At 40.1% G+C, this 24430-nt stretch overlaps 1 protein-coding gene across 3 annotated transcripts; it reads right to left on the reverse strand.

Annotated features, from left to right (window-relative positions):
• Positions 1-4900: 4900 nt before the first annotated feature.
• GABRD (gamma-aminobutyric acid type A receptor subunit delta) lies at positions 4901-24116 on the reverse strand. Of its 3 annotated transcripts, none has more exons than XM_074848215.1 (9): positions 23537-24116; positions 14059-14171; positions 13410-13477; positions 12290-12510; positions 11399-11481; positions 8969-9106; positions 7896-8048; positions 7085-7296; positions 4901-5835 (listed from the first exon to the last, which is right to left on the reverse strand). In XM_074848215.1, the coding sequence occupies exons 1-9, from the start codon at positions 23602-23604 to the stop codon at positions 5536-5538; spliced, it is 1356 nt and encodes a 451-aa protein (XP_074704316.1). In that variant the 5' UTR covers positions 23605-24116; the 3' UTR covers positions 4901-5535. The 3 variants fall into 3 exon arrangements, with proteins under 3 accessions (XP_074704316.1, XP_074704315.1, XP_074704317.1); XM_074848214.1 differs by having other exon boundaries at positions 7896-8051; positions 23537-24115; XM_074848216.1 differs by lacking the exon at positions 23537-24116 and having other exon boundaries at positions 7896-8051; positions 13410-13522.
• Between the last annotated feature and the right edge of the window lie 314 nt (positions 24117-24430).

The following is a 24430-nucleotide window of genomic DNA, read 5'->3' on the forward strand; positions in this document are numbered from 1 at the left end:
GCTCCTAAGTGCTGAGTAAGTGCACGTACTCAGCAGCTCCATGACAGACCTTATACCAAAAGGTGGAGATTGGACACTGGATAGAGGGATCCTTCGTTCAGTGGAATTACTCCTATGCATTGGCTGGTCCTAAATCTGGAGTGATCCAGAGTGAATCTAGAGTTTTCAGATACCTCAGACATGTGGGATATTTGGATTTCTTTTTTTGGACCAATCTTTTTGTGGAACAGTGAATTCCCAATAATATCTGACTAGTTCTGTTGGTGCTGTGTTTTCTGACAGCCTAGGCTTGACTGTCTTCTCAGATCTGTTTTTACTGTGCAGGACTTAGTAAAAGGAATAGCTGTGACATAAAGCTGGTATAAGGAGAGAACAGATCCCTAATGAATTATGTAATGATGGGCTTAGATCCTCAAACTCATTTCATTTAACTTACAAGCTATAAAGGCAGAAAGAGACAGTGCCTTTCTCATTTCAGCTACCAAATCCATCCAAATAGACAGGTTCATTGCCAAATTTTTATTCAGTTTTCATGAAGAAGAAATAGCTATATGTGTTTGTAACATATATTGCACGCAGTATTATCATAACATCAAACAAGCTTTCAACCATTGCAAGTGTTTTAAGCTGCTGTAATAAAGAGGGCATGAGGGAGTTGCTTCAGATTTTTTTTAAAGGAAAATATTCTCAGAAGCTTTCAATAAGCATTTTGTTATCTATTCTGCTCCACAGACAAATATGCAGGGGTGCCGTTTTCCTCGTAATGTGAAGTGCTTTCTTAGGTTAATGACTCTGAGTATTTAAAATCAGAGCAATCGTTTTAAGTGTTTTGTTGTACCAACAGTAGAAGCCTCATTGAGTTAAATTGGTTTCGCTACATTATCTATTGGATTAGCAAACTGGTTAAGAACTGATGTGAGAGCTTTTACTTTAACTTGGATAAATGCTTTTATTCTCACCCAGAATCAGGACAGATATTTCTTCATATTAACCTCTTAATAGCGCTGTCACTGCCAGCAGTACTTTCAATAAATCATGCAGCATCTTGCTGCTCTTCATCTTGTGCTTTCTGATTCTTGTCAACCTCTTGAGGCAGCAACAGCTATTTTTTAACATAAATAGAGTAGTCTGCGTAAGTGCCCCACAGAAAGCACTCATGAATACAGAATGGTACTTTCTCTTCTGTTGTCAAGGCCAAAGTAGAGTTTTGCAAGCCCTTGGGCACCGAATAGGCAGGATTTAATTATGGGATGAAATCTCTGAGGTTATTTTGATTTTCCTTCTAATGCATTTGATCTTCCAGTTCAATAGTTGGAATGTCTATTTTGTCCATTTATAGAAGCTCCAATTTCTGTATATCTACATTTTATTAACACTTCGCATTTAGAATGATTACATTAACACATATCCCACTCTTTTTCTCACAGACACCCCAGTCCATAGAGCAGTGCTCTAAATTGCTGAAAGGAACACAAATGCTTTCAGGTACAGCACAGAAAAAGTGCCTTCTGATCTGTCACATGCTTTTTTTTTTTTCCCTGTCTCCTTGACACTAATACAATCCATCCAAAGTCAGCATTCAACTGTCATCAAATTTAGTTTATTTCTGTTTATTAAGGGCATCGTGAAATTAGAGTTGAATAGGGCACTATCTTTAGATGTTAGTATGTCTAAAGTACTAATGTCTGATTATTTTTGAGTATGATGATTTTAAATGAAAAAAAAAAAAGTAAAGCACATGCAAAAGTACAGAAGATTTAAATTTATGTAAAACTCCAATCATTACACCCTATTCCTGTACTGAAGTTTCTCCTTAAAAGAGTTTGAATGGCATCTGACTTTTCTATTTCTAGCTCTGGAAACAGATTTAAGAAAATCCCACTCTTCATGATGGAGGTGTTTTGTCTTGTGCTACTCATGCGGGTGCAGTAACAGTAGCTGAAACACCTGCTCTCCCCGCTGAGTCACCTTGTGCTGGAATGGACACAACTGCCATATGTGTGCTCACAGTGCACACTTCTGACTGCCTGCAAGGTTTTGAGATTTGGGTTTTTTTCCCCTTTATTTATGCTTCTGTCTACAACACTGTGATAGTCTAGCATTCTGGCTTTGTTTGAGGTTTTTTTGAGGAAAAGCTTGCTGCCACCTTTTACTTTGATCAATCACAAATGAGCTGCGCACCTTGAAGATCTGCAGTCAAACTACAGAAAAAATTAATTGAATAAACCTTTTGAAGAAGTCAGCAGGGCGTGCAGCCTATGACTGTCTCCCAGATGGAGAAGCAACTAATTTTGTCCAATAACCCCATGTGATTGCTCAGTTGGCTTCAGTGTAAGGAGTTATGTCAGGTGCACAATTACAAACTATTACTGCTGAAGTAATTAGATTAGACATTGCCTTTATAATATCTGCAGCCACTTTCTTGCTAATTACTCTAAATAACCAGCCACTGCACGCTAGAGAGACTAGGTCAATGCTTTGTTCTCTGCTCTTTAATAACTTTAATTCCAAAATCATGGATTATTTTCTTATGATTTACACTCCACAGGAACTTGCTGCAAGTATTTCTTCAGCTAGGTTTAGTCAATAATTTCACTCTTAGCAGTAGATACTGACCCTGACAGGCAATGTCATAAACTAATAGCTAGAGAAACCAGCAGGATACAATAAGTTAGATTCTCCTTTCACAGCAGTAGTTAATCTACTGATTTTAAATGAAAGATTATTTCTGATTTATGCAAGTGTGACAAAGAAGAGTAAGGCACTGTGGCCTTTCTAAAGGGTGTAGTACTGTTGTGGTGATACTGTTCAAAGTGCTGAGCAGAATATTTCAGACTTGCCTACCATCTTCCCTTGCCTATGTAAGTGCATCATCCAAGAGTCACATTTAAAATTCCAATGCTTCTGAGGCCAGATAAGAATTACATCAGGTGTAAATTGAAAGAGCTCTGTTTTAGGCTGAAAGGAGAGGTAGAAAGGGGAGTTAAGATGTGTCAAGGACCTGATCCAGGATCATGGAAAAAGCAACAACTTAGTAAAGAAAAGGCATTGTAAAGTCATGCTTCTGCTGTTTTCATTCCACTCTGCACTTAAATATTATATAAAACAGTAAGAATGATTCAGAAGAGAGCAGGAGGGGTTGAACTTCCTTGGGAAGAAACTAATTACAACCAAAAATGCACTTAGGAAAAAAAAAAAAAAACAACAAGGTGTATTTCTGTAATGTAGCATTTCATTGACATCAGGAACAAATACCAAGAAAAATAAAATAGAAAGAGAAGCAGGAGGAAAAAGAGACCCCCGATTACCTGCATATATTGAAAGAGATGCAGAATTTCATTAGCTTTCTAGATAAGGTGAAAGTTGAGTGATATTTGCTTTAAATTCAGTATGTGAGTGTCTCAGAAACTACAGTACGTAGTCTTAGCTGGATGCACTTACCTAGTTGGATGATAAGAGTTTCTGTCTCTTCTGAAGGGTTTTTCTTCTGTAAAACTCAAAGATACAGGAAATAAATCAGTATCATTGTACCAATTGTGCAGATGATGCAGTGATATAACTTATCTACGATTCCCCAACAAGTCAGTGGCAAGATCTTGGAGCAGAATCCAGGTGTCTCAGTCCAGGGCTAGACTGGTGAGACTGTGGAACGATCACAGCTTGATGGCAGTTTGTGCTTTCCAGCACGCTGTTGGCAGACAGTTTTTCCATTATAACAGAAACTAAAGATTGAGGTGGATGTAAGCCTGATTTATGATGGGAGCATATTTTCTATTACAGCTCAGTTTGGGATCATTATTTTTTATTCAAAACATTCTCTTACTTCAGTGATATTGAATAAATCTTATTTCAAGTTATAAATCTGTGTTAAAATAACCAGTTTTTTAGTGCTGGTCAAACCAAATCAAACCATATGTCACAGATAAGGCAGGAGGAATGTGTGCACACTCCACGTGATCAAATGCTTGTTTCATTCTTATTGCAATTGCAACTATTAATCATCAGCCACTACATTCAAGATCCCCATCTTCAAAGCCCAGCGCAGCTCTTCCTCTTATCTACATCTTTTGGCTTGTTTAATCTTACACCTCCCCAGTGCTTACTTTCATTGCAGCTTTCAACCACTTGCTTTGCTTCCATCTTTCCCTCCCTCATTTCATATTTTCTTTTGTGTCAGTCTCTATATTTAAAACAACCTCTCACTTTCAAGGCAACTAAATCCACAAAAAAAAAATTCCCTTTTGAAGTGTCTTACTTTGCTTTCCTACACTAACAATATTTCAGTTGTTTTGATCCATATCCCAATATATTTAATGTGGAGTTTTTTTAGAGATTAATTGTGAAACTTGTTGTGAATACCGTGTTCATTTGCTGAGTTCACTGGAATTATTTACAGAACAAAGTGTTATTTTGCATGAGTTGGGTGAGAGGATGTAGTCCTGAATTAAGGACTGTGTATGAGTACTCACAAATTTCATTGTCAGATAATGGAAGTGAAGAGGCCTAATGTATTAGGTCAGCCTCTGAATAAAAATGGCAATAATATCCAAAGCAACTGAGTAACTCAAAGCCAGTTATGACATTTTTTTACTTCACTCAGCTATTTAGGGACAGATGCAAAAAGGATATTTTCAGAGGCACACATGGTAGACTTTCACTGAAAATTAACAGAATGAATTCTAAAGTCCTTCCTGAAAATGGAGTCTGAGTTCCTTCACTGCCAAGCACCTTTAAAATTTTTCCCAATCTAACACAGGAAGCCTGAGCTTTCCCTGTGTTTCTAAATCACTTTTATCTATTTTTGGGTCTAGTAAACTAATAAACATTACTGTGTTTAAGTGTTTAAAATTTCAATAGCTTAGATCTGAAATGTAACACAGTCATTATTAACAATCCAGTAGAATTTTATGTAGTATATTTTATTTCATGCTGTGACTAAGAGCATTGAAATGGTTTCAATACTTTATCCAAGACAAATAATAATTTAAGAAAAGGCCTCCACTCCCCTCTATTCCCTTTTACTTAGCTCGTGAGATTTTTATGATTAAAAACTCCAACTTTACCACTACTGTTAAACCTGGACCATCCCACAGAAGGCCAGATGCAGAAAATCACTTATGTGTGGAAGTGAGGAATTAGCTCTTCCATTACAAAAAAGGAAATGATCTGAGTGTGAAAAGCCAAATCTTCATTACCGATCAACCCTTAAAGTGGAGGAAAACCGTGGTAATTTAAGATTTACTTCTGCTGCAAATATGTACATATGAAAAATTGTCTCATGGTAATACAGGAAATAAGGAGCTGGGATTGTTTGGCAGAGTACAGTTATTACTGTATCAAATCAGATCGGTAATAAATTGCTGATTTTAGTAGGAATTGATAGCAGAACCTCCTTGACTTTAGAAGTGTCTTAAGCTCATTGGAAAATATTTTGAAAAGAGATGGATCAATACAGTTTCAGCAAGGCTTTTTTAGTCCATAGGTATTGTTCAATTTGTAGCTCTTCGCATGATTTTTTTTTTTTTTTTTTTTTTTTTACATTGTGTATGCAACCCAGTATATAACATTGACTGCTGCAAAGGCTGCTGGGAACACGGCTCTGGCATATATATCAATGGTATCAGCATCAATGGGCTTAAAGAGGGACTTCAGACCACTCTTTTTATCCAGTTTCATTATGTGCTGCCGTTTTGTCTCTCCAGTTTCTATTTCTATTGTGCCATACGATCCAGGTAGGCTTCTGGGAATTCGGTGCTGCCTATTGGAAATGGCCAGTTCCTGGTTCACACCAGCTATGGAAAGGGAAAACAGAACAATGGCATTCTTCACGTTTATCTGCAAAGGAAAGAGGAGAACCTATAATAGCAATTTATAGGGTAAAGGTGTAGTGTACTTCATCCAAGCTAGCCATGAGACCAACAGGGTGAAATACCTATGAGATCCATAAGGGCTGAATGGTATTTATCACTTGCTTTGGCAGAAGGACTGCTGAAAGACTGTGCCACCATGTCTAATTCTGGTTATAGCTTTACACGCTCCGAATTACCAAGGCACAACTGGGACAGCATGCTTAGGCTCCCTGACTGAAAATAATTGACTGACTTTAAGGAGAGAGTTATCCCATTGTGTGGCCAAAGCCAATAGGCAGTTCTCAGGCTCTTGTCAAAGTTGAGAGAACATGGACATGGGACTGAAAATTAATACGGATCAGTTGTATCTGCTACAGCTAAATAAAATGAAGTAATAATAATCATAAATAATACCCAAGGTGCCAGAGAGTTCAAAAATATGTAGGCCTGGACTAAAAATTGTGAATTGTCAGGAAAAAAGTTCCTTAATCAATACACTCTGCTTCATCACTAACATGCATGTACATATATGAAGAAAGCAGCAAAGCCATCTGGAGTTCCTGGAAGAAATTTCATCCCCGGACTCCTTTGCTCAATTTCACTGAGCTTCATATCTATATAACTCATATCCCTGCTAATTATACCTGTATTTATCTCAGGCAGTTTAGGTGTAAAAAAAAATGTAATCTCCAGGGGACAACATTCAAGACTACAGTTTTTGTTTTGCTGACAGCATTGTATTATGCTGTGGCAGAGCTAAGAGAGTCTTAGCAGAAGCAGCTGATAAAGAACACCTTCTGAGAAAAGGCCTTTCTTCCCCATCTCATGTAATATGGACCCTAGGGGAGCAACTCAAGGTTACTGTAATTTACACTGAGGCCTGGACAAATATCCAAGGGTCTAAATATATTCTCAAAGTTTAAGGTATACAAATCCATCTCAAGACATACTTTGCCTCTCTTCTTATTCCTCCTCTCTTATTCTCCATTTCCCATCTTCAATACAGCAACAAATCATGTAAGAATATGTTGTCTTTAGTGTTAACCATGCTGCGAGGGGAAATTAGGAGTTGCGTTTGTTTGCTTGTCATATTAACATGGCAAAAGAATCAACCAGGAAATTTTTTAATATTTCTTTTTCAAAAGGGGTAGAAGAATTTGCTTCCATAGTAAAAAAAGGTCATAATGCAGGGTGATTGCTTTTGCAAAGTTATTCACCGTATTACACTTACTGACCTCTCCACTCTGCCTTCTCGCTTTTATCTTGTTCTTTTGCTTTTTCATGTAGTCAGCATTGAAATGTGCAAATGCATACTCTACCAGTGCAGCGAAGACAAACACGTAGCAAATCCAGAAGTAAACATCAAGTGCCTTGATGGCAGATGCTCGCGGAAGCGAAGATCGGGCACTGACCATCAGCGTAGTCATAGTAAGAACAGTAGTTATACCTGCAGTGTAGTGTGAGAAAATTTAGTTTAGGTTTCAAAGCGTACACTATAATAACTGTATTTACTAACCTGAAGATGAGGAATATTTTCACAGTAGAAGCCCTTTAATAGTGTGGCTTCTAATTTTCAAAAGCGGGGAGCTTGTGAAAGACAGTGCATTTGTATGACTAAGGCAGCCTTGAACACGTTCTCCTCACTTTTGTTCTAGATCAAGACAAACAAAACCAGAAGACTTAACCCTCAAAAACTTTTGTGTCTGGACTCGCAGCCCTTACTCAGGCAAACAGATCCACAAGCTCTAGGAACATTTTTTGGTCACTGTCCCAGTTCCTTCAGATCAATTCTTTCATACATCTGCCTCACATTCACTATTGCTTTTAGCCATCTTTAGACTGTTATTTTCTGTTCTTTACTGAGGCAGCTGCTCTGATAGCATGGCAAATTAAAACATGAGGGAAATCTTTTAAAGGACTGTCTCTTCTGCAGATGTAAATATAGTATTCATAAATGCACCTTCATGGAAAAGGAGGATTATTAGAGAGCATAATTACAACTCCAGCATACCCTTCCCCGTTAGTTCCCCAAACGATCCGTTTTACCTAATGACACTCTGGCAGGCACAGCTGACTGACTGATCCAGAAGGATACCCAAGACATGGCCACTAGTAAGATAGAAGGAACGTAAGACTGAATGATGTAAACTCCTCGATTTCGCCGAAGGTGGAAGTGGAGACTGAGCCTGGGAAACTGACCTGCTGGAAAAAAAAGCAGGCAAAGAAAGATTCTGACTGAGTGAATTACAATTAAACTGATATTCAAAATAACATTTTCTATAATGACACAGATCTACGTTCTTAAATATCTTTCAGAAAGGATCACAAAAAGCTTTTTTGAATGTTGTTCAATTAGTCTTCATAAACCCTGCACGAGGTACTGCAGTTCTCATCAGCACTGTTAGCTAAGAATAGGTCAAGTGATTTGTCTCAGGTCATATCAATGCCAGATCTGAAAATAAAATCATGAGTCTTCTCGAATAACAGTATTGCTTCAAAATGTGTACTGTCTTATCATCTGCTGTAGAAAGTCCTCCAGATACTAAATTTAGATTTTTTAAAAGGCCAAGTTAATTTCAAACTCAAAAAAGAGCTTAGAGGAGATGTGCAGCATAAATGAGAATCTGAATACATGAAAGAGGATGAAAAATCAGCAGGAAAGAAATTACTCCAATCTTTTACAAACATTGCAATAAACCCAGTGATACGCACACACACCACTGACTTCTACTGGGTAGAATTAGAATGATCTGACTGTACGTCATAAGCCTCATAACATCAGGGCTAATGGAAATTTTCCTTTATCCGAAGTTGTAAATTAGGTCAAGAAAGCGTGAGCTCTACCTCAAGTGGGTTTTATCAGGTGTTGTCTGGCTACTCCATGCAGTATTTTGTCAAACATACAGAGCTAAAGGACATGATATGCTACAGTGGCTACCTGAAGGCTCAGCAAAGGTTGGCATTTTTTACAAGTGTAGGCTAAAGAAAACTCTTTATCAGAAACCTGACAGGTCTTAAATTAGTTACTTAAGAAGAAGGATTTTCTATTATAGATATAGGAGGTTTCCCTATGCAGGAAAGTCAGATACTGTCCCTGAATTGAAAACAGATCCTGTTACCAGATTTGAAGTTCATCATTTCTGTTGTGAACTGGTAATTGGTAATTGTGAATTGAGCAAGCTGCAGCTTATCCAGCCCATGGATCTCCTCCTGGTTTTCTGACCAGTGGTAGACGATGTCCTCTGAAGAGTAGCCATCTGCCAAAAGAAAGCTGAATAAACACAAAGTTTGAGGAAGAAATTAAGAACTTAGAGGACTCATAGTGAAAGTCCTCTAATTCCTCTGCTATGCTGATTTTCACCAGTCCCATTGCAAACATGCTGTGATTCAGTCTGGATAATTCACTGTCCTGGCAACATCCATGCTGCCAGTGTCACATTGGGGTAGCTTTCCTACAGGGAGAATAATCCAAGTTGATTCACACTGACTAGCAATATGTGCTATGGCACAACGCACTTCGGTGTCATGAGAAATATTCAAATTATCTCTCAAAAAACTCATTTGCATACTCACTTAAAGTAGAGTAACTGTTACTGTAGCGCTCAAATTAGCCTACTTACCCTGCACTGTGCTTGGATCTCAGAGTCACAGAAATTTCTGATTGTAAAAGAAAATAACTACCAAATCTAATCTATCTATGCCTAGGTAGATCAGTGTAATTGTGTACTGCAAGTCTATCCCTAAATTCAAACACTGATTTTATGAGATAGGTATTCTGTACCTGCCAGGCAGTGTCAGGGAAACAGATCTCCTTTGTCAGGAATTCCCCCAGTGTCCTCAAAAATGATGTGTTCAGTTGGCTCTGTACCTCCCCGTGCAAGCCCTACAGTGCTTTTACAAAGGGACACTGCGTGAAAGTAAAGTATACAGCTGAATTGTTCATGTGAATCCCCACTCTTGGAAACAACTGTTAGGGCCTCCCCCAGGCTTGAAGTAGTTTAATAAGAAAACAATGTCTATGCAAGCTGCCTATGCGTTGTTTTTCTGTCAGTTCTCCTAACAGCTTTTGAACTTGATATTTTGAAACCAAAATGACAAAAAGGTAAAGATTTAAAATTCTTGATTCTTGAAATTCTAGATTCTTGAAAGTTTTGTAAAAAATGAGTGTGTAGAGAACAGAAAATCGACTTTGTGCATCCAGTTAGAGATCCAGCAGTATAACTCAGACCCGTGTCCGTTCTGATTGTCACCAGCTGGTGTGACAATCGCCATGTATATCAGCCTGTTGATGCCTGCACTTTGGCATGGGTGGCAGGTGGAAGATAACTGCTAGGGAGAGGTGCAGGGCACCAGGGACATGAGAGAAGGGGGGAGATAAGTACGAGGGGATTTATGTAATATGCAAATCCATAGGAAATCAATCTTTGCTAGTTTTGCTGTTAATGGACAATTTGCTACTAAACCACTCATTTGTTTAAAGAGGCTTTATTTCTACCTGTTTGTTTCACTGAAATCAAACCCCTCAAATTCAATTAAAAAATTCAACCACCACCAAAACTCCCTGCAGGACTTGCTGGGAAAGAGAACTGATTGCTGGTTCACTGTCTGCTGCCTCTGCATTTGGTGATTACATAAGTAAAACTGTAGATTGCTATTTTTGACAGGATAAAATGGTATTGTGGTTAATTGCCTAGAAAACAAAGTCAGTGCTAAAAAAGAAAAAGAGAAACTTGCATCAATAGGCCAATGGATCTGCTCGGAAACTGCTATTCACAAATCTCTGGAACCCTCAGGACCTGTAGACTCCTCGATATAAAACCCACAAAAGGCCAGATTCATTATCATTGATTGGGTAGCCCCTGCTTGTCAGTGGTGAACTTCATTCAAAAGTATTAATGTTCATGGGAATTACACACTGATCATAGATAAAATACAAGTTGGATGAAATAGAAATTCATTTTTCACCCTCCTTTGTGAGTACAACTGAATTTAAGCCAATCCATGCAGTATTCTGATTGATTTCTGTGTAACAGATACTGGAGTGCCTAGGCAAGCAAGCTAAACAGCTACATAGGGGTTAGTCACGATGGCATTCATTAAAAGCAGGGAATTCTTTCTTTTTCCTGTTTTCTCATAAAGAAAAAATAGCACATCAAATTTTGCCTGTGGGTTTCTCTAGTTATTCTCACTAGATTTGATGCAAACCTCAGTAATGCTAGTGACTGTCACAATTGCACTAGGTTTTACATCAAGCACAAGGTTCCAGACATTTGTCAGCAGGACTATATGTTGTTCATCTTCACTAGATTAGATCTTATAGTTTTGAATTGGATCAGAGCTGAACTGGTATTGAAAAGTCCATAGTCTAGTGCCCAGCACAGAAAATGAAGGGATTCATGTTTGCACCCTTTATTTCTAAATCCTAAGGCACCCCTTACATTTCATTGACTAAAGCAGAATCATTCCAGCAAGCTCCAGCAAGCTAAGTACCATATATGCAGGCTTTAAACAAAATACAGATTATAAAAAACACTGTACTCAGCCCTTACAGCTCTCCAAATCCAACATGCATTCTTGCTCATCCATTGGATACTTGGAAAGGTCCATGTCACAGGCCACTGTTGAGGTAATCCTGTTCCAAGCAATGTGGACACCAGTTAGTTGCATTCAGATAGAGCCTTTTCCTCAGAACTCAAAAGACTACATGGAAAAGTTTGAAACCTTAATACTAATACAGGGAATTATTTTCTAAATCCTTATGGTTGTTACTAAGTCTGTGGGAAGGCCAAAGGCGGGGGGAAATTGAAGAAAGGTCAGGTGACTTCTCTAATGTCAGAGGACGCTTCAGCTACTTCTGACAATAAAAACGACTTTTCTGAGTCAAATCTGCTCCCTTCCACTGTCCCCAAGATCACTACCAATATCTTAAGGGTGACTTTAGACTTACAGTTTCAAGGTGCACACTCATTATTCTTCAGAACATCACACAATTAACTTTAAATACTGAGTTCTAGCAAGAACACTCTTCCAAAGTGAGGAAATACTACTTTGTCTCTTTAAAAGATGGGGAAGTTGAGCCTAAATCAGGGTCATAGTTCCCTTAGAAAACAGTGAGAGTGGGGAACAGAATCTTTGCTTTGTATTCAGCATCTCCTTGCCTGGTGACCAAAGAGTTATGAGATGCTTCTCCCCCATTAAGGACATTCTGGAAGTACTCAGTGATTATGCAGTGGAAAATGTGTTAGTGTTGCCCAACATACCTTCCTGGCAGTGTAATCCTTGTAAAGCAAAGGGATCTCTGATAGCAGTCACCAGTACTTTCTTCCATTTAAAATTAATAATTATTTTAGGAAATCATCCTAGGCAAACTGAATGATTGCTTTATAGTCTGTTCAAAAACTTAATACATGTCAGAGTACACTTGCACTCTTCTCACTCACCTGATGCTGTATAAAATGACTCCATCTGGCTGGAGCCTGATAAGTTTGTTTTCCACGGTCACATCATGGAACCAGGCAGACTTGGCATTTACTATGAAAGTATCTGGCAGCCAGAGCTTGTCCACAAAGCGGCTGTCTAAGCCCAAAGTTTCATTGGTGTGGTTGTAAGACAGACGGTCATCTCGCCAGCTCTGGTGCAAAAATACCGTCATGGTATATTCCTATGACAAGAGAAATCCCAATAAAAATGTGATGCTAAACAAACACAGTGATGTCTTGGGACTTGGTCAAAAGTCATTGTATTACCCTAGAACTGTATTAACTGCTTCCAGTGCAAATAAGTATTTTTTTACTCAGTCAACCATAGAGCTGCACAAGCATTTTAATTTCTGTCATATGCTTCTACCATGGATAAACCCGAGATATCAAAAAGTGATTTGATGTCAGTGTTATATATAACATGCTGCAAGGGCTGTACATGTCTTAATGAAGACAATCAGTTTATGTATCTCCACAAGTACAGCTTCTGGTTTTGAGGGTTTTTTAAAAGAAAACTAAAAAATCAGGTGAAGTTATGCATCTGTAATAAAGGGAAAGGATGGAGGGAAAGTAAAAGTTCCGGTTTTAAAATTAAATCTATTGTGTTTCAGAAATGCAGTTAATCCATGCCTATGCTTGTTTATGTGACTTGTAAATTGTTATACTCCACTGCTTTATTGAAAGGTCTTTACACAAAAAAAGAGGAGCATCTCACAAGCAATCGTTCCCTTAGCTTCTTTTTGGAGTATCTGTGGTGAAAAGGAATTTGAACAGAAGTTGGCATTAATGCTTAAAATTAGGCTTTCTATTAGTAAGTGCTGCACAGATCCAACCTTGCTCCCTGTAGTAAGAAATCTCAGTGGCTTATACATGGCTAGATTCTTGTAACTGCCAGTGTCTGCCAGAAGAGACTCTGCCTGTGTCTTAAAATACAATGTTTGTTCTTTGCAGCATCTCCTTGTTGTAATTTCTCCACTTCAAACCCGTTGGGGATCAACTGTCTCTATTTAGTTTGTTTTCTACACTCCCTGTCGTTGCAGTACATACATTCACAACTTGGTAGGTTTAACTGATAACATACCATGTTCACTTCTGAGATGTGGTCGATGCTGGCTACTTCAATTGCAAGAGCAACATTAACAGGAGGACCTGAGAAAAAATGGTTGAATGGGGTGATTTACATCATCATAGTACCTATAAAAACATAGATGACCCAAGACTGTTAATTCTTTCATACAGAGTGAATTCATAAAAGTGTTTTCCAAGATAAAATACACTTTCCAAGTAAAATCTACCTAAAAGCAAGAGATTTAAACCTTTTACAGATTGCACCCTCAATTTCCAACAGAACACCTCACTTCAGTGATAAAGGACATGAGATATAATCACAACTAGTGAAAATTATGGAATCCTTTCTGGAAACCACATGATCTAGTTTAAGACAGCATGGCTTCAAGCAAATGCAGAAATTATCACCATTTAATGTAATCCAAAATTCCTTCAACTTAGATACCAGTGATTTAAGAACTGTATCAGCAACAAGACTGCATTGCTAGTTCTGTTGTACAGTCTTTTTTCAAAATCAAGCAAATTGTTGATTGTTTTTATTTCCAGTGTCCAAGTAATAGATAATCACAACCTTTTAATCATGTAGAGGATGAAGTTCACATAAACACCAGAGGGTAGAAGGATTGTAAGAAACAAAAGAGGCATTATTCTCAAAATCTCACCTCCAATCCCAGGCCTGAAATTACGTGCATACCCTTTCATTAAATCATCCAGGTTGGGTAACCAGGATATTTCGATGTTGGAACCTATGTAATCTCCGATGTCGTTCATAGCTCTAGGTAAAAAGAATAAGTATCTTTTAAAACTTGGCCATGTTTACAAACAGAAGAATAACAGAAAATGGAAGACATTGACTTCTACACCAGAGACCACCTACAGTATAATCAGCTATATTGGTAATTTAGTGGAAAAATACTGTGTATATAGATAGGAAAACCATTTCAGATATTTCTGTTTAAACCAAAACATATTTCAGGCAAGACTATGGCCTCTTTCTGAATTACAAGCACATACTTTTTTAAGGTTTTTCCTTTTCAGAAAATCAGTAGGGGAAAAATATATTTAGAAATGTAAAGAAAACACGAGGGAAACCAAGATACTTTGTACACTGCGTAAAATGCATCTGTGGATGCTGAAATGCAGCTATCTGGGTAGCAGGACACAGCAGCTGTGAGAGCTCCTCGTACCACTATGGAACAGCTGAGATCAAGAAGGCTGGTGTATTGTCAAATGTGATGGGAAAGCAGTAAAAATTACGCAGCTGGAATGTGGATTTAACATCTCTGATGCTGTGAAAAGTACCATTGGGCCTCAGAAATATGAAAAGCAATGCTAATAGAAGGTGTACAAGCACCTGAAAACTGCAAAGAGATGGTCAAAAAGGAGATCTCGCTTAGAAAGTGAACAGCTGAAAGCATGGAAGCACCAAAGGGGACATCCCCATGGCCCCGACCCAACATGGAGCTGCCCATGGGCCGGACCCAAACCTCGGCTGTGGCGCTGAACTCAGGAGGTGCTGTCCATGCTGCCCAAGCCCTGGTAGTTCTCCCTCTTTCTGAGCCAAAATTGGTGGCTGCCTACGGTCCAGGCGACTCAGGAGCCTCCACAAACCTTGAGAGGGGCCCCTGGTTCTGCAGTGTGAGGAGCTGCCCGTAGTGGTGAGCCCGAAAGATTTGGGCATTGTCCTGGAACCTGAGGTGTGCTCCATGATCCTAGAAATGCAGGGGCAAGAGTCCTGGCTACGGGCCTGGATCTGGGGCCATTCTTGTCCATGCTCTTGAGTGGTAAGTGAGGTATCGGTAGCACTGCAATGTCTCGGTCCCACTCCACCTTCCCGCAGGTGCCCCAGAGCTTTGGGCATACAGGGGTGGTTCCATCACGCTGGGAGGGCCCCAGCTCACCTGCTTGTGCTGTTCTGCGCTTGCCAGCGTCAGGCAGTGTGGGTGTTTGGCCATCTGTCCTCAGGTCAGGCGTGGGGGATGCCATAACGCACGCATCCCTTTGTAGTCGCTCCTGAGACCTGATGAGCCACCAAACAGGCAGTAGGTTTTGTTTGGGAGGTGATGTGTTGCTGTCAGATTTGTGCAGCATGCCACAGTCCCCCTCCCAGAAATAAGGCTCCATTTCTCAGGTGCTAGGCATATGCTTCTTTCTGATCCAGCAATGCTCCTTGAGCACATCAGCACAGTTTCTTGTTGCCATTTTCCACCACGTGACAGATGCCAGCGCCTCAACCTTCCCAGTACAAGCAGTTATATGGATATTCCATAATCTCTTATAAACAAAGGCAAGCTTATATTGTCTTCATAACTGTTTAAACTGAGCTGACAGACTTCATTTCAGGAAGATTTGTGCCTGCTCACACAATTCCTCTTGCCAGCACTGTGATTGACATGACAGGAATAGAGAAATGAAGGACTGTGACAACGTCTACCACAACTATTTGCAAAGAGAAAAATTGCCGGTGGTTTGAGAGGGCCAGTATCTGAATGCAAGTACTACATCAAAACTGTCTGAGCACTGTTTTGGCATCTTCCACCAAGTCCAGCAATAAATATGGCATTTGAGAGATATATATCACTAGTAACAGAAGAGAAACTCATTAAACGTTGATGAAAGGCTGCAGAATAATATACCATAGACATATTCTGCCTTGGTACTTACATAACTTTCTTGGAGTGTTCATGCGACATTGACCCACATAAAGCACATGTTTTTTCTCTCCAAAATATGCCAGTCTAGGCATTCAGCTCAGCACATGCAGTTACTGCTAGCACAGTAGCAGAGTATCCTACAATAACCAACTGTTCTTCTCACAGGGGACTGAAAGAAAAATCTTTGATTGCCCCAGTCATAAAATTCCTGCCCAACATGTATGGAGTCAATTATATAAGGAAGGAGTTGTGGGATTACAATGTATAAATGTATGTTCTGAGCTGCAGAGACACTGAAAACTTGCATTAATGGAGCTGTCAAAGCTTAAGTGACCTTAAAGCACAGGAATGCTGCTCCAAAGTGAAACTTCATAGTTCAGGGCAAAATGTTAAATTTGGGGATATATATTAAATTGCATTTATAATGTTTCCTTGCCATGAGCACACTGTTGCATGTTCATCTCAAATATTTCTCAGGTTCCTATACCTCTTCTGAGTAAGGATCTTGGAAAGCACAGAGCAGTATTTTCAGCTACATAAATTGGAATCACGTAACTGATTTAGACAAGGGCTTTGAAGATTTATAACAGAGGTTGACAGAGTTTTTTCCTTCTTTATTGGGTCTCATCAACTATATAAACACTTCTTTCTATCAGACTGCTGTTTTCTATGTGCTGGTCTTTCAATCATCCGACTGTCAGTATTTACTTAAATGAAACTATAGTTTCATAATATTTGGCAAGATGCTAAAGGTCTGGCTTTCTTCTGCAATACCATCAAACGCTGCAGTACAGAAATTCTTTCATTTATTTTCTTTTACATTCACTACCCTATTTTTGGAAATACTAAGGCTATCAGTTCATACAGATAACAAATAATTTTTTTAATTAAGGCCTTGGCAGATTAAAGAATATGAGACTATGTTGAAAGTATTTTGTTTCAAAATGTACTTACTTGTAACTTGTAAGTCTCAGCCATAGATACATAATGGTATTCCTAATCAGTAAAATATCTGAGCTCCTTTTACAGGTAAGAATGTTACTTTAAGTCTTTTCATAATTAGAGTAAATAACTAGAATACGCTTGAATTAATATATCTTCCTAAAATCTCTTTGCCTTTTCAGTAAAAGATGGTGCTTTTTGACTCCTGTTGCTAAAACTGCAGTCAAGTCCTGTAGAGTGTTTTGAAAACAGTACTCAAGTCAAAAGGTGACTACAGCGTAGTGACCGATCTTACGTGCCCAGCCTGTGAGGATGGGAGGATCAAGTGCTAGGTACAAGTCGTTGTAAAATTAGAATACCATGTATATTTATGAGTACTATACCCGAGAAAAATAATAAAAACAAATTCTTCTGCCCCCCTTTCACAATAGGTATTGCTACTTGCATGCATCCAGAACTCATCCCCAGATAACTGACTTATAATCAGTCACTTGCTATAAAAGAAGTAATGCCACTAAAAGAACTGCCAGGAGCCTCATCTTTTTTCAAAAAGCATTTACAGTATGCTGCAGTTATCCTGTGTCACTATTCTATTTTAATGGCATTAAGGAGAGACACAGAGCTAAAAGGAAGTTAAAATGATGAGAGTTGGGTTAAAAACTGTGGGCTGTAGCTTGCCATGTGTTTTAAGCAGATTACAATCTAGAGGGAGTTTTATTTAAATATCCATGACACAATTAAAAAGAATCTTGTTTCTATTATTAATAAAGCCTTAGGGTCAGATCATCAGCGTAACAAATGTGTTGAAGTTAGTGGAGCTATATGCACTTAATACCAGTGGGGGTTATTAAAGTATTACAGCTGAAATAATTTGATGGCTAGATTTACTTTGTTGATGTTTATACTACTGGTTCATTTTAAAATTTCTTTGAAATGGACAACAAATTTGTTCTTACTCAGTTACTGCCACTCTCACACACTAACTAGCATGGTGCTCACATGAGAGAGTGTGAATCAGAATAACCTACAGTTTCGTTTACAAACAGTTATCACTGAGTTACCAAAAGCTTTTGCTAATATTAAGCTTTTTTCATGCAGATGATTAAGAGATGAGCATCTCTTACATTAGCAAAAGCTGAGAGAGCTGGGACTGTTTAGCCTGAAGAAGAGGAAGCTCGGGGGGGGGGACCTTATCAATGTATGTAAATACACGAAGGGAAGGTGTAAAGGCGGCAGAGTGAGGCTCTTTGCAGTGGTGCCCAGTGACAGGACCAGAGGCAATGGGCACAAACTGAAAGCCAGGAGCTTCTGCTTGAACATCAGGAAACACTTTTTCACTGTGAGGGTGACTGAGCCCTGGCACAGGTTGCTGAGGGAGGTTGTGGTCTCCCTCCTTGGCGATATTTCAATGCCACATGAACGTGGTCCTGGGCAACTGGCTCTGGGTGGCCCTGCTTGAGCTGGGGGTGGACCAGATGACCTCCAGAGGTCCTTTCCAACCTCAACCCTTCTGTGATTCTGTACACCTATATTGTAAACTACCCAGTGATCACTTCAAACAGCCATATTCTTCAAATTACATTTTGTCAGACTGATATGGAGGCTGATGGAGCAAGAGAAATAATACAGCCATAAGAACTAATGTAGCAGGGGCTGTGTACTTGGGTGTATGATTCAGCATCGTGGAAATGAGTCCAAGTTCTACCTGTGTCAGTTGATATGTGCTCTTTAGGTCTAAGGGCATTCCAGGTCCTTCAGCACAGTAGAAATCTCCCATTCCCCTCTTTTTTGTCCCTCAAAAATATTGAGGGAGAGGAGAAATAATAAACTCAGTAATATTATTCTACCTATAATATTTTAGTTTTTTATCTGATGAAGACAGAAGTGTGACTATTAGCAGATAGTATAGCAGTCCTCGGTCAAAAATTATTACTTTGGAAAACAGACTTTTATTTTCATGGCACTTTACAGGCAGTTTGTGGTAACTCCTTTGTGCCATTCCTCTAGACCTCTGTACATCAGATCCAGTGCTTTAAAGTTACATGAAGGATGTGGGATAATTTCGTTCATCCTTGATAAGTGGTTGGGATTATATATGGCCTAAAATATTATTCATTTATTGTACCTGAAAAAGGAAGACCAGCATAGAAAGACACATTGGAAGGGATTAACTTTTCATAGTAAGCAGTAAAGATGAAAAGAAAGGAAACTACTAATAGTTGATTCAGCAGCTTCGCTTCCTGACGTAAGCTGCTGTAAAGCTTGTTTTAGTAAGAAAAGGACTTTGTAAAATTAAGCTATTGATTTGTAACATTCAAGGGGTGTAACAGCACGTCAAAAAGCTTATCTTTACTTTGCACCAGGCCAGAGCGGGGTGCCTAGCTGACTGACTGGCAGCATAGTCATGTGTATTAATATCACTCTGGATTCCCAAATCTAAAGCTGAAGATGGGTTTTCATCCACACTCTGACTCTGTACACGTCTCATTTCAAGCAGATACTCTGGAGAATATATTTGCATCTGTCAATATCTGGAGTTCAAATGTTGTGAGAACTTCAACAGAGCTCATCAGCAGTAGAAAAGAGATTACTGCTGTTTAAAAGAATAGTGAGTTCTCTTGCACACCAGACAAAGGGGAGAGGAAATTGCCATTGATAAACCTGGCAAAACTATGAAGTTCTTCTTTGCCTAACAAAACTGTCCTTGACACAGGTTAGGGAAAGCAGCTCCAAGCAATAAGTCTCAAATGCCAAAGTGGTACATCTCTTTCAGAGCCAAATACTATCAGTTCTAGGATAAAAAGTACACACATCCCAAAATCCTTTTGTTTCGAGCTGCCATCTTTCTCCCAGCTGCTGCAGGACCATTGCGTTCTACTAATGTGGAGTGACCTGGAGGAGAAGCATCAGTGGACAGCACATCTTTAAAGGGCTTGTCAGGTATTAGCCTGTCTTCACTATCTTCCAGAACACTGCTTGAAAACGGTTGCTAGAAATTTATCAATATACTAGAAAAAATCTGTTAAGTATTTAAATTACACCAAGGAATGAGGCAATCTATATGTTCTGCGTGAATGAGTGCACTACAGCAGCTGAGCAAGAGATAACATTAGCAATATTATTTTTGCAGAGCAGTGCCAAAAGCTCGGCAGCATCTTTAAGTCAGTGGCCAATGAGATACTGATTTTAGGTCACACTTGTGGGGAGAGTGCACTAACCTTTTGACAAACGTGTATAGCAGTAAGATGTGGAAAATCACTTTTTGCATCTCCTGTCTCTTCTTTAAATTGGCTAACCTGATTCTTTTTGGGACTGTGACATAATTGTTACACAAATCTTTTAACCTGGTAGATGGAAATACCAGTTTGACTGATACTGAGGACTGGGATGGAGTACAATTCATTTTCTCTGAGACAATCTTTTGGGGTAAATGTCCCAGATGTCATTGCCACCCAAGAAAACTTTTTCTTGGGAAAAAGACAAGGAATATCCTGCAAGGTCAGTGAACAATCTGGCCTCTGTCAAACTCCAGGATTATCCAGAGCAGTGTGTGTAGCCTTCCCATCTTCCATTCCTGACTCCAAGTGAAGCTCACTGTAAATATGTTTTGTATTTCAAAATGTAATTGAAAAAGCATTAGGCTTAATTCATGGCAACCTTTTGAACATAAAAGCCCTTATTTCCTCTCTGTGAGTTTTAAGCTACAGAAAATGGACCACTCTTTGCATATATTCACATGTTAAAGCTGCTCTGTTTCCATGAATAGAAGGAAAAGGCTGAGGGAGACACACAACAGAAGGACAATTCTATGCAAATGTATAGAAGTCATTTAACACAGTAGAGTCTTAAATATAAAAGATACCCCTATTTTTAATTAGAGAATTAAACCCTCTTTCAGTGAAGAATGACAAAGTACAGACATGCACCCCAAAACTCGTATCAATAGTACACTTTCCCGCACAAATGAAGAAATGTTTCACTATTTCAGCAGATGATCTCATTCAGCGTCCACAGCATATCCAACTCTGACAAAATAATGGAAGCTATAGTCTTTGCCCCAAAGAGCTGTCAATCATTTAAATGCCAAATTTCTTGCCACTAATCACTGCCTCAAGCAGACCAAAAAATACTACTTTTTTAAAATGTTTACCTGAAAACAGCACTGGCATAAGTAGGATGTGCTGACTTAAGTTGCATTTGGCTCACTCATTTCAGCCAAATAGCACACATGACAGAGAGATTGCTTCAAATACAGCTCTCTAAAGCACCCTGAAAGGATATTCAAAAATGCCATGAGGAAGCAGGCTACGTGTATTCCCCACTTCCCTCCTGTGCCAAACCCTAACATTACTTTAATAGGTAGTTTTGCCTTTGGGAAGTCTTATGTCATACCACTGAGTTCAGAACTCGCTGAAATGTTCTTGGTGTTTGGAATATGTTTTGCTTACACCTGTCAATATACACATACAGCTCGCAAGCAGAGAACCTGGTGGTGTTGGATGGCCTCTGTCATCATAACCATAATCACATGACATTCAGAAACCAAAATCAGAGCAATAAAATGTAGCTATTGGCAGTTTTGCCCATTATTATAAAACCACAGTATTAATAAAATACTGCTCTTCATAAAAGCATCACTTACCAAAATAATTATATGTAATATCATATTACAGAACTCCAAGGAAGAAGAATAAGGAAGTTAATGTGCTTCTTGGGCCCTTTCAAGGGGAATTATTTCATAGGTCATCTATGTTTGAGTAATTTTCCTGATGCAAGGATGAAATTTTGTTTTAGTTCTGTTTAACTCATCAAAAGTACACATGGAAGCAAGGTTACTCACTTTTCACAAGATAAACAATGTTCTGCCATAGCCTCTCTTAATCCTGCATCTTCAGAAAACCGTTGTACTAACCAGAGCAGCTTTCTCTGACCGCTGAATGTCTTACACTTTTGCATATTTGGAAAACTACTACAAACTGAACAGCTGGAATTTCACAAGCCGTAATTTGCCTTGCCTTACTCTGCCACGAGTATATATATTTCTAACAAACAACTCATCACTATTGTGTAACTGGAGGAAGAAAGTCAAGTAACTAGGTAATTAATCCAAATATAAAATAATCTATCCAACAAATTATAGGTTGCACATATCCTGGCAGTTGCTGTGCCTAGAAACAGACCTTGAAGACAGAGGCTGAGAAGGCTGACTCTTCCTTAAAATTCTTTTTTCCCTTCTTTTATACTCAAACATCACTTTTCAACCAAAATCCTTAATGCTAGCTGAAGTGCAGATAGAGAAACAGGATCATTAAAATTATGGGCAAGACCCTGATGCCCTTAGGCCATAAGCAGTATTTTCTCTGCCTTTAACACTGGGTTGCTTCAGAGCTTGAGGGTGTCAGGATCTGACCCTGGATAACAGATTCAAGGTCATTGGATAAATCATTATGTCAGTCCTGAATAAGAGCAGTTGACTTGACACTTCCTCTAATGCAAGATGCTTTTCCTTCCCAGTGAAAAAATCAGATCTCACTAATTAATTCCCAAAACCATAACAGCAATGTTTTGTCTTACTACAGTTACCACTTTGCTTCTTATACTCCTCTGAGGCTATTAATAATGTCTATAAAGTAGAAGTAGGAAGACCCCTTTAACACCACACCATCTCTGCACTGGATGATGTAGGCATGTTTTTACATGCAGCAAGTTCTTTTTTACTCCCCCTTCTATTTTCATTGCATAATCATGGCAAGCTTTCTCCACATACAGCCTCCAGATCTGTAGAGAATATATAGAGAACATAGCTGGTTGCCTAGCTAACACCTTCAGAATAAATGTGACTGAGAATTGCAAACATATATCTTTACAATTCATGATTTTTAGGAATGATTGGTGTTCTTCACCAGATCTCCACTAAGATCTCTGCCCGTCTCTTCCTCTTATCTCAAGTTCAGGAGACTTAATGAACCCGTTAGAAAGGAGTGTCTGTTTTTTGGGGGTTTAAATTGTGCCTGTGGAGGCCCTAAGCAAGGATGTTCAGTTAGTGCCCCACTGGCAGTGTTGGGTTTTATGGGAGAGTTTCATGTTCAAGCGGGCCCCCTACAGAGCTGTTTAAGGGGATGAGGCTGCGCTGGGATGTGCAGTGCCGTTACAAAGAGTGATTGTCCCCAATTTGGAGTGAGTGCCCTCGGGAAAAGGCTTCCACAGGCACCCTGTTAAAAACACACCCCTTGACTAACCCAAGAAACTGCTGCTCAGTTAGTTGGCAGAAGTGCATCCTCTGCTAGAAAAAGAAGAAAGAAAAAAAAAAAAAAAGAAAAGATGGAGCACGTTGAGGAAACTCTTAGTCAAGACCCCTTTTTCTACCGAACCCTCACTCAAGCAGTCGTAGCCCTGCCATGGAGAACATCCCAGGGCAAAAGTGGGAGCCGCGGGCAGGGGAAGAGAAACAGCTCCAGCCGGAGCTGGCACTTGTCACCCCAGCCACGCCGAAAGAAGGGCTGCTAAGGCCAGTCTGAGAAAGAACGAGAAGGCGTTTTCTTACCTGATACACCTGTGCTGTTGGGTGCACAGTAGAACCAAGGCAGGAAAAACCCAGGTAAGAAATTCCATTTTACTCCCATTTATTAGAGAGCGGCAATCAAAACCCAGGTTCCCTGGCTCTCTGGGCAGCTCCGGAGCTCCGGTAGTGTTGCCATCCTTGCTGTGCTAAGTTGAGGCTGAGTTTCAAGCAGGGGGTTGTTGCTCAGCAGCAGCAGCAGCCCCCCCGAGCCGAGACGTGCCCAGGAGCCATGCAGGCAGCCCGGGGCTGGGGGGCAGGCAGCAGGGCAGCTCTCCCCACCCCGTCCCCGGCGGGCTGGCACCTCGGCTCCGCCGGCTCAGCCCCGGTCGGCTGCGCTGCCCGGTGCCGGCATCCCTCCTCTGCCGCTCTCAGAACCGCCGGGCTCCTCCTCCGGCCGGTCTGCCCGGGTGCAAGGCTGGCTGCTGAAAATAACCTCCCGAGCGACAGATGAATCCCACCGAGCGCGGGGGGGAGCAAACGAAAAGTGCTCCGGAGGTCCTAGACATGTCCTGTGCAAATAATCACAGCGGGGAGGAGGAGGAGGAGGAGGAGGAGGAGGAGGAGGAGGAGGAGGAGGAGGAGGAGGAGGGAGACGCAGCCCGAGCGAAGGGCGAAGGCGATTTAGCCATAGAGCTGGAGCAAGCTCGGCTTTGCTGGGCTGGGAGCTGGGCTTGTGAGCGGCAGGATCCGCGGAGTGCCACCGCCCCCCGCCGCCCCCCCCCCCCCCCGCCCCACCGCGCAAATCCCGCGGCACCGCTCCGCGGCCACCGCAGCTGCAGAGCCCGTCTGCCAGCAGCTTTCCGAGGGAAGAGGGAGTCTAAGCAGGGGGGACTCTGGTGAGGGTCAAGTGCCCCTCTTCGCTTTCTAAAAGCTGTC

The sequence above is a fragment of the Strix aluco genome, chromosome 22, assembly GCF_031877795.1.
Source record: "Strix aluco isolate bStrAlu1 chromosome 22, bStrAlu1.hap1, whole genome shotgun sequence".
In the NCBI taxonomy this organism is placed as follows: Eukaryota; Metazoa; Chordata; class Aves; order Strigiformes; family Strigidae; genus Strix; species Strix aluco.